The sequence below is a fragment of the Cydia amplana genome, chromosome 10 (genome assembly GCF_948474715.1).
Source record: "Cydia amplana chromosome 10, ilCydAmpl1.1, whole genome shotgun sequence".
Taxonomy (NCBI): Eukaryota; Metazoa; Arthropoda; class Insecta; order Lepidoptera; family Tortricidae; genus Cydia; species Cydia amplana.
In genome coordinates, this window is record NC_086078.1 from 8,546,780 (window position 1) to 8,559,931 (window position 13,152).

The 13,152-nt window shown below is 36.5% G+C and overlaps 2 protein-coding genes across 8 annotated transcripts in view; one reads left to right on the top strand and one right to left on the bottom strand.

Moving 5' to 3' along the window:
• Positions 1–5,633, bottom strand: part of LOC134651323 (monocarboxylate transporter 3) — a 54,594-nt gene extending 48,961 nt beyond the window's left edge. For 2 of the 7 annotated variants that reach the window (XM_063506388.1, XM_063506385.1), the window contains exon 1: positions 5,463–5,633. In XM_063506388.1, coding sequence (XP_063362458.1) covers positions 5,463–5,546 — 84 coding nt within the window. In that variant the 5' untranslated portion in view covers positions 5,547–5,633. Of the gene's footprint in view, positions 1–3,598; positions 3,999–5,462 lie in introns of those variants that run through there. The other 5 variants (XM_063506390.1, XM_063506386.1, XM_063506389.1 and 2 more) reach the window with 4 other exon arrangements.
• A 4,162-nt stretch (positions 5,634–9,795) lies between these two features.
• LOC134651379 (uncharacterized) lies at positions 9,796–11,267 on the top strand. The gene has a single exon (XM_063506469.1). The coding sequence runs from the start codon at positions 10,028–10,030 to the stop codon at positions 11,264–11,266; it is 1,239 nt and encodes a 412-aa protein (XP_063362539.1). The 5' UTR covers positions 9,796–10,027; the 3' UTR covers position 11,267.
• The last annotated feature ends 1,885 nt before the right edge of the window (positions 11,268–13,152 follow it).

Sequence of the window (13,152 nt, forward strand, 5' to 3'; positions counted from 1 at the left end):
TAGAGCAAAACAAGCAAAAAAACAACGGTCACCAAGTACTGACCCCGCCCGACGTTGCTTAACTTCGGTGAAAAATCACGTTTGTTGTATGGGAGCCCCACTTAAATCTTTATTTTATTCTGTTTTTAGTATTTGTTGTTATAGCAGCAATAGAAATACATCATCTGTGAAAATTTCAACTGTCTAGCTATCACGGTTCGTGAGATACAGCCTGGTGACAGACGGACGGACGGACGGACGGACGGACGGACAGCGGAGTCTTAGTAATAGGGTCCCGTTTTTACCCTTTGGGTACGGAACCCTAAAAATGGCGTAGACACCAGGCAGCAGTGGCGAAGCATCCGTAGGACTTGACTCCCATCGGCTTGCCTGATTGTCAGCGACTTAAGTTATTTTACAGTACATATGGGGCTACTTTTCCGCACTAGTGCGTAAAATAGCACTTTTCGTGCGTATGTCGAAACTTTAAAGTGCCATATGTACTGTAAAACGTTGTTCGATACTCGTGCGAATAGGTAATTCGCAACTCGTGTCGATTTAAAACACTCCCTTCGGTCGTGTTTTAATTTATCGCCACTCATTTCGAATTTCCTATTTTTCGCACTTGTATCGAAAATAACTATTATGATGGCGTAATATGTAGTGAAACAAAACCCAAAGTAGCGGCTACCAAAAAGCAAAAGCGACAGCCGTTTTATTTTTTGCAAAAGCGACTGCAGTTTCATTCAACTCAGAGGGCAAATTCAAGTTACACATTAGTTGTATGCAAAAGTTTTTCGTAGGTATCTTGATTCACATGAGAATAAGTAAAAACAATTAAACTAATGATGTTTTAAGTATGGGTATGACAGTAGAGCATGCTAATGTAATGAGTTCCGGCACTAGCAATTAACAAATTGGGTGTATCCTATCCTATGAGACCATGATAGCCATTCAAGAGCATGATAATTCAACATTCGGGTGATAACCAGAATCAACCGCTGCGGCAGCATCCTACTTGTCATTCAAATTGGAATTGCAATGATAAGATAAAGATAAAAGATAGATTATTCAAGTAGGCCTAATTACAATGCGCTTATGAACGTCAAATAAAGCTAGGTAGACCGGCTCCAACCCTACACCTCTGCCCCGAGAACATTTAAGTCCCCCCTCAATTGGAGGAGGGTATCCCAATATGGGACCAGCAACAAACTCGGCGGGACACAACTTTAAAAAAAAAATTACATCAGGCAGCTAATTACATATGTTTAATTTAGTCATATAATAACATATAGAAGTTATAAAAATGTATATGTAACAAAATCTTCTAAACAAATTTCCTTTTTTATTTCCCCAATTACGTGAAAGGGAATATGCTTGGACTGCCTCCTGTAGACTTACCGAGGAATCATATAACAGCAGACTTGTTATGAAAATATCTTTATTTTGACAAATCAAAATTGCTAATGAGGTGATTGATTGGTTCAAACAAAATCGAAATAGGTACATGAACCCATTAGTCTCCTCACTTTGTAAATGAATAAAAGTAGTTGTTAATGAAAGATTTAAGTTTCTAATTGTTGAGATAAGAACCTAGTGTAGGTAGACCAATGCTGAACCAGATACACAGGACACGCAATCCTCATGCAAATGATTTCTAGTTACTTAATTCTGGTATCTTACTAATTACTCTGCTTATTTTTTCATTTAATTCTATTCTCTCTAAATGTTTTATGGCATTTCCATTATCTATGTGCCATTGTGAATATTGAATATCAGATGTTGGAGTAGTTATTAAAAACTAAATCAATACCAGAAATGTATCCTTCATTACTTTATGCTTGTTGGAAATGGTTTACGAAATTCAGTTGCCGAAGTGACTAAAGCATCACTAAAATAATAAACATTGTAGTCACTACAACTATAATTGGGACAATGTGATAATTTAGTGGGGTAATAATAGCCGTCTTTGTATACATTATATTTAAAACTTGATGATTTTTTTCTGAACTAGACAGACAAGATAAAATTAATAAAGCTGCTCAAGAGAAGCTGGAAGTTATTCTGGTAACCTGGAGTAAGGTGCAATAGAGGATGAGAGATGATAGTAGTAAGATAAGACAGTTATGTAGATACAGACACAAAAACATCAATTATATAGACTTATCACACGGCCGGATCTAGGGTAGAGCGAGTGGAGCGGCCGCTCTAGACGCCGGATGGCAAGGGGGGCGCCAAAATGGCAAATGAGAAAAAAAGTTTTAAAAGACGCAAATGTGGCGAGGGGGGAGGGGTTGAAAATACGCTTGAAAACTTCAACGAAGGGCGCCAAAACCCGATTCGCTCTACCCTGATCAAGGGCTCGGGCCGGCACTGGATTATCACACATTGACCGCATGCTCCATTCCTCCCTGTACTGATTTTATTTTTGGCAGTTCCGTGGGAATCTGCCGAATCCTACACCAGTTGCAAAAAGATTTTTAGTTTTTAAGATTATTATTATTCTATGTTAGTCTGTAAAGTATGGGCCTTATGTATCTATGGACTTAGTTGCATGACAATAAATTATATTTGATTTGATATAAATGTACCAGTTCCTGTCCATACGCAACTAATATAACTGAAGCCCTATCAATTATGCAAATCTGGTATGCTACTTACATCTACCTATACATTGAAATATTATAAATGTATGATAATCACTGTGCTACCATACAGAGCCAAGGATTATGGTGATGGATCTTAGATTCATAATGCAGCGTTTGTTGCTTTCAATGTTGAATACTAACTGCTACATTAATTAATGCATTTGTAGAGTTTTATTAAAAAACAACAGTAATAGCTAGCTTTATTAATATAAAAAAAACAATAGGCATTGTTATTCTCCTATTGTATTAGCATAATTAGTTGGTATTATTGTGTCATTTGGCTCACTTTAGGTACCTACAAATAATTTTACTGTGATAATGTGTAATAAATTTATTTTAGTACCCTTGTCACATCATGGCAAATATACACTGACCAGAAGTCTGCTGAATGTGACCTGTGTTCATATTGTTCATAAATTAAGTTAAAGGCTGTTGACCGGACATTGCAGAGCAGCCCATAGATTATTTAATGAGGAATGATAAAACTAGCAAATTTTAGTACATAAATGTATAGTATTATGTGAGATAGATTTAAAAGCTACCATATACAAATTAAAGGTTACATACAAGGCATATGAATTATGAATTAGTCATAAGATACCAAAAACAATGTAAAGCTACCAAATGAATATCAAACCACATAATTCTGTTTATATGAGATATCTTTGTAATCACATATGAGCATTAGTGTTTTGTTTGTATGAACCATCATCATAACAATGCAAATGTATTCATCAGTATGAGTGTGAGGGCCTGTTCTTATTGTAGGTATCACTCAAATATACTGCTAGCTGTTCTAATCGTGACGGTCTTGTATTGTTATTTGAATTCTACCAAGGCTATAGGGCTATATACATAAGACCAAAACAAACATAGCTAACAAAGAAATAACCTCAAATTATCTATTTTTAGCCACAACAGCAATGAAGGGCTCATGCAAATTTTGTTATTGACAAAATAAGTTTGCTCACCCTTGAGTACGTTCTCAGCCGATTGATTCTTGGATTGGATGGTATATTCTGTAGGGACACCTTAGACATTGTCGAATTATTTCACAGTCTGCTCACGAACGGAACAAAAAATAGAATCTTACACACCACACTGTTGGCACTGAACGCTATTTAACTATATCAAAACTCGACCAAGTTCAAGTGGATTTGAAACGAAACAATTTTAATTTTGACAACCCCGAAGTAATTATCACGACCCCATAATTCACACACTAATGGTAAAATTGGATTTAACAGAAATTATCTATATTTAATATATCTATGTTATTATTATTGCTTTAAAGATAAAAATTGATAACTAAAACACTACAATAACGAGTGGAAATTATGACAGTTGAGCTCTGTCTGTCTGTAGCGTTTTGTTCGCACTGTTCGCAGTAAAAATGACAGCGTATAGAAATCGGCTACTTCATGCGCCGTTCGACACACGACTGTCAGACGCTCGCGCTTATTGCCACGCACGTTCAGTTCCGCGCCAAAATATTGTTTATATTTTATGTTTGTAATGTTTGTTTGAATATATTAATATAGATGGTCAAGCAGATCTTGTCAGTAGAAAAAGGCGGCAAATTTGAAAAATATAGGCGCGAAGGGATATCGGCCCATAGAAAATTTGAATTTCGCGCCTTTTTTACTGACAAGATTTGACCAGCTTTAAGTAATCAAGTTTTTAAACGTGCAGAATATATAGCTGGTCAACCAAATCTTGACAGTAAAAAAAGGCGCGAAATTCAAATTTTCTATGGGACGATATCCCTTCGCGCCTACATTTTTCAAATTTGCCGCCTTTTTAACCGACTTCCAAATCTCAAAGAAGGAGGTTATCAATTCGGTTGTATGTTTTTTTTTATTTTTTTTTTTATTTCTACTGTCAAGATCTGGTTGACCAAGTATAATTATTTTATATAAAGAGTTTAGCTGGTAGGTATCTGAACGTGAGTAAACCAAGCATAACTCCCAAAAAAAAAAATTAATTTCAATATGGTAAACCTAGTAGACCTTGTAATAACTTTGAATATTTAGTATCCCCAACTTGATGACATATATTATGGCACTTTAAAGTCATTAAACTTACGACATACGCGCAGAAAGTGCTATTTCCCGTAGTAGTTCGGGAAAGTAGCGGGAATGTATTGGGCCCAATACTCAGCATTCAGACTCGAGACTCTAGCGTTCTTATTCGGATATTTTATACGTCTTTATTTCCTTCAGAGCACAGTCAGCAGCAGTTTTTAAGCGGGCGAGGTGTTCAAAATTATCTTAACGCGACTTTATTGTAAAGGGTATAAGAGCGCGTCAAGGTGATTGTGAACAACTCGCCCGCTTAGCAACTTCTGCTGCTGACTACCAGGTAATAAATTTCAATTTATTGCGCTCGAAATAATACCCGATTTGACCAGACTGAAATAAAAAGAAAACTGTTTGAAATCTAACATATTGATACCAAGGTTCGGTTGTAGCAACCACAGCCGACGCAACTCGACAGGGAAATTTTAACGTTAGCTATTTCTTTTAGGTGTAGAAATTTTGAGAATTCTGTATTAAGACAACAGCTGCACTATGTTTATCAGTCCATCACTTATTATGGCTGATTTAGATACATCAGCCCTAAGCCCGTCCGTGATCCGGCCCTAAGTCTGTTATAAAATTACAGCGCCAGGATCTAAACGCCTAAAGTTTTCTTACTGTTAATTCACCATTTACGTACAGACACAATCACAAGCGTAGGCGTTCCAAACATTTCATCACAGTCTGCGCCAAATGCGGAAAAAGCAGCTGGCCAAAACGATTTTGGCGCCGCATTTAAAATTAAATTAGAACTCACCAGCGAACTCTCTGTAGGGTTGATACTGATGCGGGGCTGATCGTCCTCATCCTCGACGGCTTCGGCGCCGGCAGTCTGGCCCATCGTGTGAGTTAGGGCCGGCTGCGCGGCCGCCCGCGCGTCGCTCGCGCGTCCACTGCCGCACCGCGGGCTGAATGCACAGCCCTAAAGCCGGAGGGTGTCGATAATGGGGGTTGGACACGATCGTCTCGATATCGGTGAGTTGATTCTTATTAATACGGGCACTTTTCTAGTACTACAATTGCCTAGTCTCGCCACGCCGCCTCAACAACTTTAATAATTGGACGGTAGTTACTCAATGACTAAGTTTTTCATCCCAATGCCAAAAACATATGTGGAGTGCTCAATCGGCGTTCAAATGTCAAACATTTCGTTTAAGTCATGAAACCTCAACTTTGTAGAACTAAAAGTAATTTTATAGGAAGCTGGCGATATTATATTTTTTGAAATTAAAGATCAATAGAAGTTCAATCCCACTCGATTCCTATAATTCCATTCATTTCTTACCTAATTAAAAATTTTGAATATCTGTAGATATAATCGAGACATTCGAGACCAAACTCGATAATTGATTAAAAAACCATGTAGAGCCTATGATGGCTCCTCTACACGATGGGCCAGTGCCGGCCACTCCAAGGGACGCAGCCATACGGCAGAATGAGATAGCAATATCACTTGCTCCCTCTAACGCATAAATGCGGCCGGCGCTGGCCCATCGTGTAGAGGAGCCATGAGATGTTGTGCATGTCTTCCCTTATCGATCGCCTGAAATAGTTACTTATTGCTTTCTGACTAAGGGTCGATCACATCGTTAAAACCCACCTTAAATTGAAAGGTAAAAAACCATTGATACCAATATCGACAACGATGGGCGCCGCCCTACCGCTCCGGGCGGTCGATACAGCGGGCGCACGCTCTCAGCTGGGACCTCTGACAGTTCCAACTCGAAAACAAATCCGATCTGTGCGAGTTTCGTTGAGGGTACCTAAACGATGTAGAAAAATATGAATAGGATGTATTAGCACGCTTATCTGTACGGCTTTTGTAGATTTTATTCACCGTCAATCATTTTAATGTGTTAGGTACTGTTGTCTCCTGGCTGATGACCGTTAACAAAAAAAGTTGGTCTTCCCATGAAAATTTGGTCACTACTTTAAATTAGCAGCTTAATTATTAATCTACATATAATATTAGATACTGTTATTTTTACTATAGGTATATTTACTATGTTGGGCTAGCGATAAAAGGTTTATAAGTACATCCGGACGTCGCAGGTTCAAACCCCGGCTCGAAAGCATTCAAGTAGAGAAAGCAGAGCTACGCGTGCTACGCCGTAGCAACATTTTGCAATGTAACAAAACTCATAGCAAAAGTGCTTTCGTGATGCATTAATAGTACAAAGTACATTACATACCTAGGGAGGTGAATTCGTGAATGCTCCAGACCGCAGGTGTTTGTGGCCCGAACCGAGGTGAGGGCCATAAATACGCGATCTGGGGCTTTACGAATTACCGCCCGTGGTTTGTCTCAAGTTTTACGTCTTGCCTTGGCCAGGAAGTGAGATTTTCTCCTCGCGTAGCGGGGAGAAAATCCCACTTACGGGCCTAGGGTGACGTAATAGTACATTGTGCAACATGGGGCGTAAGTAAAATATTGCAAACGAGAGTAAGTTAAATCGCGACGGCTTGCCCGAGCGATTTATAGACTCGTGTTTGCAATATTATTACGCCCCGAGTTACACACAATGTTTTTCATCACACTTGCGATACAAAAATGAAGTATAAAGACAAAAAACTGTTAATTATGGTACTAGAAACTTCATTACTCCCTAGGGAAAACGCTTTTTCTATTACTCCCGCTAAGCCTGCGTGCAATTCCACATTTACTGAGCGAGTGTGATGAAAAGTATATAAGCGTCATGTCATGAGCCTCAAACATGTTGTTTTTTTTCTGAGGGGTGTAAAGCTGTGGCAAATATAGTTTAGATTTAAAGAAATTTTAAAAATAAATATATAATGGCCACAATCATTGATATAGTATAAAGAACTGGATATCCAATCAGCCGCCAAAAATGGCCCCACAAAAGTGATGTCAAAACAGATCATGCATTACTTTTTCGTTTAGTCTTGTTTGAAACGCTCAAATGTGAAGTTGTCAACAATTACGAAATGTGCCGTTAAAATATGTAAAAATAACAATGATAAAACAAGGAAAAAGGATGGAATGTATTTCTTTCGGTTAGTTCTTTGGATAGCATTACATAATTTATGTAATCTGGTGGTAATTTTATGGTTTTGAATAAATTAATTTGTTAGTACCAAAGAAGGGATGTCAAGGAACAAAAATCTAATGAGTCGATGTGAGGTCAATTTTTTTTATATTTTTATATGGAATTCATAAGAAATAATATTATGTTTAAATTCAAGATTTCCATGAAAACCTAGGCGACGTGCAAAGTGGGCTGCTATTTAATTATAGCAAGAGATAGGGGTGATGCAGTTTTAAACAAGGCAAAATGGCACTTGTGTGTTCGGCCCATTTCCCTGTTTCCGACATATACACCACCAATAAGGGCTTATATCGACTAACTGTAAATGCTAAACCTGTCGGAACACAGTGACAACCACCGGATTTTTTTTATAAAGTATAGGTGGACTTCATAAAAAAAATCCAATCAATATCTAAATGTCCCCGTGCACCCGTGCTATGAGTAAATGTAGATCTTAAATCCACAGTTATTTAATAAGTAGAATTTATTTCAAGGAAATTAGTATTTAAAGACGTATACTTACGAATTAAAAATTTAATTTGTTTGAATTTGAACCACGAATTAATTTTATTTGAGCTCCCGATTAAATTAAATTTGTTTTATTTATTACTTCAATTGGTTTTCCTGTACAGTAATACATATTAAAGTGTACCAAAGTGACTCCATTCGTTCATTATTCTCGTTTGACGTTGTTTGACGTAAATACGTTACGTTTAGTGCCATCGGACTAAATTTTTTAACAGTGTTGGTACTTATGTTTGCAAATTTGACACTTAATGCTTACGACATTAAGCTCTTTTCTGTACGAAACATTTATCTTGACTCAAAATTTACGTAAGCGTTTTTATCATCAATGCAAATGGTGCGAAACGTCATTGGGATCCACATTTCTTGACGTTTTTGTTCTGCTTTGTGTGTCTATTTCTTTTATATTAAGTCAGTGGCCACAATGGACAAAGCAAACTTCCTAGTCCGCATCGTAAAAGTTGATCATCCTATCATATTTTAGAGGTGCGAATTTCCCAATTTAATACTAAGCTTGTGTCACCAATCACCACAGTAGGTATTTACTTATTATTATTTTCGATAAGTTGTTTTTTTCTATTGGATTTAATTAATTATGTAATTCTATTGGTTTTTTCCCCTGAAACATTGTGCATTGTTAGAACTTTGCATACTTGTATGTTAAAGCTGGGCATACGATGTTGCCCTCTCACTTTGATATCCTGAACTTCAGCATCTAAAGCCCTTGTGACGCGGCGAGTAATGTCAACGCCTTTTGCTAGAGGGCGCTATGACCGCTGAGTGTACATTAAGTGGTTATAAAATTCTAGAATTGTAGTCTGTACCTATAAGCTAATTTTGCACCGGCTTTGTACGACAAATTGTAAAGGTGCCATTGTTGTCATATTATCATAGAAATTTGAGAATTGTGGATGTACCATTTTATTACAGCAATAACTGTGTAGAGTTAGCTTCATCCGGCTCTACCAATCTTAAAATACATCTCCCAACGCTAATGTTTACTCTAACATCTAATTGTGTCGGTTAGCAGTGGGACTACTACTATTGTTAATGATTAATTAGTCAATTAGCTAAGTTTACCCATCTATGTTTTAAGGGAGTTCCCTCTGCCAACAAACTGTCCTGCAGTTTGGCAGAAGAAAAAAATATGTATGTTAGGGTTTATTTCATCTGAATAAACGATTTTTTTTCCTACTGGTTAGGGTTCGCAATCCGAATTCAACGAGAGTATCAAATAATCCGGATCTCAACCCAGATCCAACGCATCTTCCAAAATTTGGAGCCGGATTACAAACGCTACTGAAGATGCGTGCATTTTGAAAATTACTTTTTCTTTTTTCAATATGCGATGACAAACAACCGTACGGTCTACCTGAATAAACTTAGGTTTGTGTATTTCAGGCTCTATTTACTTTTAAGTAGATAACAGCTCTATATTATGTACTTTGTTATTGTCATTGTCATATGAGTCATTTTACCTATGTATGACACTTTTCAGACATAGAAATAATAATAAGAAATACTTCTTTCTCATCTACTTTAAGGCCCATAGTCATTATCATTAACAATGCATGATTAATCAACAACATTAACAGTTATTGCCTTTCATGTTCATTTCGACAAGTATCGATCTTCGTAGCTAAGTATATTGAGTTTACTTATCGCCTGAATTGACTGTCATAATCTGTGAGCCTGTGTGAGTAGCGGGTAGTTCTATTTTGTTACCTCCGGCGAGCTTAGGCAGGCAAAAATGATCGCGAGCAAAGATGGTGATACAGCTAAAGTAAAAACTAAAAAGACAAAGTTAAAAACTGAAGATATCGTACATAGCTTCGGACCAGCTCTCTTTTTGGAGCGCATATGCGCAATCTATCGATTCAGAATTTTCGAAGGAACCTTAATGCCTACAAGTAATTTTATGAAAGTTTTCGGATTAGTTGTAGCACTTGCAATTGCTGCTGTTTTCCTGTACTACTTCGATATCCCTGAAAAACTCTCAAGAGCAGAACCGTTAAGGGATACTATGGAAGATTTCCCATCGATCGTCATCCTCATTCAATACGTCACGTCTGCCGTGATGACGTCTTGTTTGCTGAGTCGGGGGAATATTCGGATCATGAACTTGCTCGCAAATATCGACTCGACTCTTTGTCTTAACACAAGTGAAGATTTTTATAGAAAATCAAGAAGCCATTCAGTTATAGCGCTATGTATTATGGTGATCATCCACATCATCTCCAGTGCATCAGATTACTTTTTACGAATGAATGAAGATAGTTACTTTATTATGGTTATACTTAATTATATACTGAATTATGTTCAAGATCTCGAGATATTAGTTTTCTACTTAATGATAAGCATGTTGAACCACAGACTGAAAGTCATAAATAATGACCTAACAAAGATTCTTCATCATAAAGATAACCAAGGCAAGATCTCAGTTTATACGATCAGTCCGAAAAACTCAAAGAACGAAAAACCACTCGAAATCCACGGAAAAATGGCAGTCAATAATCTACGGGATTTGTCCTTGGCTTACGACACCATAGGCGAGGCTTGCCACTTGGTTAACAGCGTTTATAACTATCAAATATTCATGACATTGATATCAGCGTTCGTCTACATTGTGATAGCTCTATGGACTGCGTTGTTTTACTATCGCACCCAAGTGTTCACGGGCAATTTGATTTCTATAATATTGTGGTGCTGCAGCGAGATGTTGACGGTGGCGGCGATGGCTTTTGTATGTGAGATGTTGTTATCGACGCGCAGCAAGACGAAGGTGCTGGTGAACGAGTTGGTTATGGAGTACGCGCTGCCGGCGCGGACACGCGCGCAGGCCAAGGCATTCATGCGGCTTATCGACGCGTGGCCGCTGCGCGTGTATGTCTACGATATGTTCACCGTCGACATTACCCTTATGCTCAAGTTCATAAGCGTATCTACAACTTATTTGATTGTCATCATACAAATCTCTCATTTCGTATAAAATATCTACTTAGGTACGTACTTATTATCTACACCACAATATTAAAATTGCAATAAGTAACTAAATAGTGGTGACATATAGCTAGGTACCTATGCAGGATCATAATGATAGTTGATTATAAAAAAAACACATTGTGTTATTATCGCACGTTGTTTCTTAATCCAGATACTAAAACGTGCTTTTCGACTGCTATTAATTTTGCTAACCTATTTAAGTAGGTACCTTGTTTTTTACTAGAACGATTCGACTGGGTCTGGGTAAATTGAACAGGTTGGTATGCTGGTACATATATTGGGTATTCGAACTGTCATTTTAGTACAAAAAGGGCCATATACATTTTATAGATACATAGTATGCTTACCTCGCCCGCGTCTTTCCTGGAGACATCGCAAAGTTACTACTTTTATTGCATTATCCACAGAAGTGACCTTTTACTAAAATTGGTTTGACCCAAAAACAGAGCTTAGGTTGTACCTAAAGGGTGAAGATGGTTGCACGTTAGCAAATATTGTCTCTTTGTTTTCGGTTTTTGTGATGGGTGTGTTGAATAAATTTTTAGTCTCATTAAAAGATTATTTGTTTTACTATGAACCTTTAACTTTTACCACAAAATATCATATTTAATAAATGGTATTTATGTCGTGTTCGTGTCTACTTAGAAGGAGGAGGTTCTGTATTCGGTTGTGGCTATTATTATTTGTTATTTGAATATGGCACTTATCATCACCTGACAAACATTTTGACGATGTCTGTACATTTCTTCTTAATTGACTTACTCGTAGTAGGGTTTACAGAAGGAAACAAAAGATACCTACCTACTTATTTGTCATTGCTATGGTGATTATATAGAAACAAGAGGCTATAAGACAAAATTATAATAATAAATATACTATATACTTTTTTCTACTCCAGCACTTAAATGTGTCAATTAAATGACTGACAGTGATATCTAAAGCAATGTCATTTGAATGCTTTGTCTATAGGCTCATAAGATGACTGCTAGCAGTCATCTTATGAGTATAATACAACTGCTTTATTTTTTTTAAAGATACAAGTTCCGATCATCTTGATTGAAAGAGGTATGTTTTCATTTACAATAATAACTCTTTTTTTTTTTAATAATAACTCAATTTTTTTAAAATAATAACTCTTTTTTTTTAATAATAACTCTTTTTTTTAATAATAACTCTTTTTTTTTTAAATAATAACTTTTTTTTTTAATAATACCTTTTTTTTTTTTTTTTTTGCTGCTGCAGCTGTCATAGAAAAAGTAATGTATGCAACAGCTCATAATTGGTTCTTAAAATTCTCGGGTCTTTTTTTACAAAACTCGACTACGTCTCGTTTTGTAACTTCGACCCTTGAATTTTAAGAACCCTTATTATATCACTGTTGCATAAACTACTATAGGGATACCTACTTTAGGTCATAAATCAAGTACGTACTATGTATTAAAAAAAAACTATTTTAATTTTAGTTTAGTTGATACTTTAATTAAGTTTATATAAATATCACTATCATATAGTCATTATAATCTACTCTTAAATAATATAAGCGCTCTTAAGTATAAAAACTATTCCTTATCTGTCGCTCCCGCTCTGCACCAAATAGAAAAAATGTGTATTATTGTGTGTTATGTCTAGGGTTGCCAGATGGTCGGGATTCTCCCGATCCCGATGTGTTCCCGATTCCCGACAAAGTGAAAATTGTCCCGAAAATGAAAATGAAAATGAAAATGAAAATTTTATTGATAACATTGATTACATGTCTTTCCTTTTTTTTTTACATACTGCTATTTGTCTATATGAAATTAAATATTAAAATTATCAACATTAAATTATATTATCAATATACACCAAATTATTATTAAACTATGAGAATAATCT

What these genes read in the sequence shown, in the direction of transcription:
- LOC134651379 (XM_063506469.1), top strand. Translation starts at nt 10,028, where the DNA reads ATGATCGCGAGCAAAGATGGTGATACAGCTAAAGTAAAAACTAAAAAG.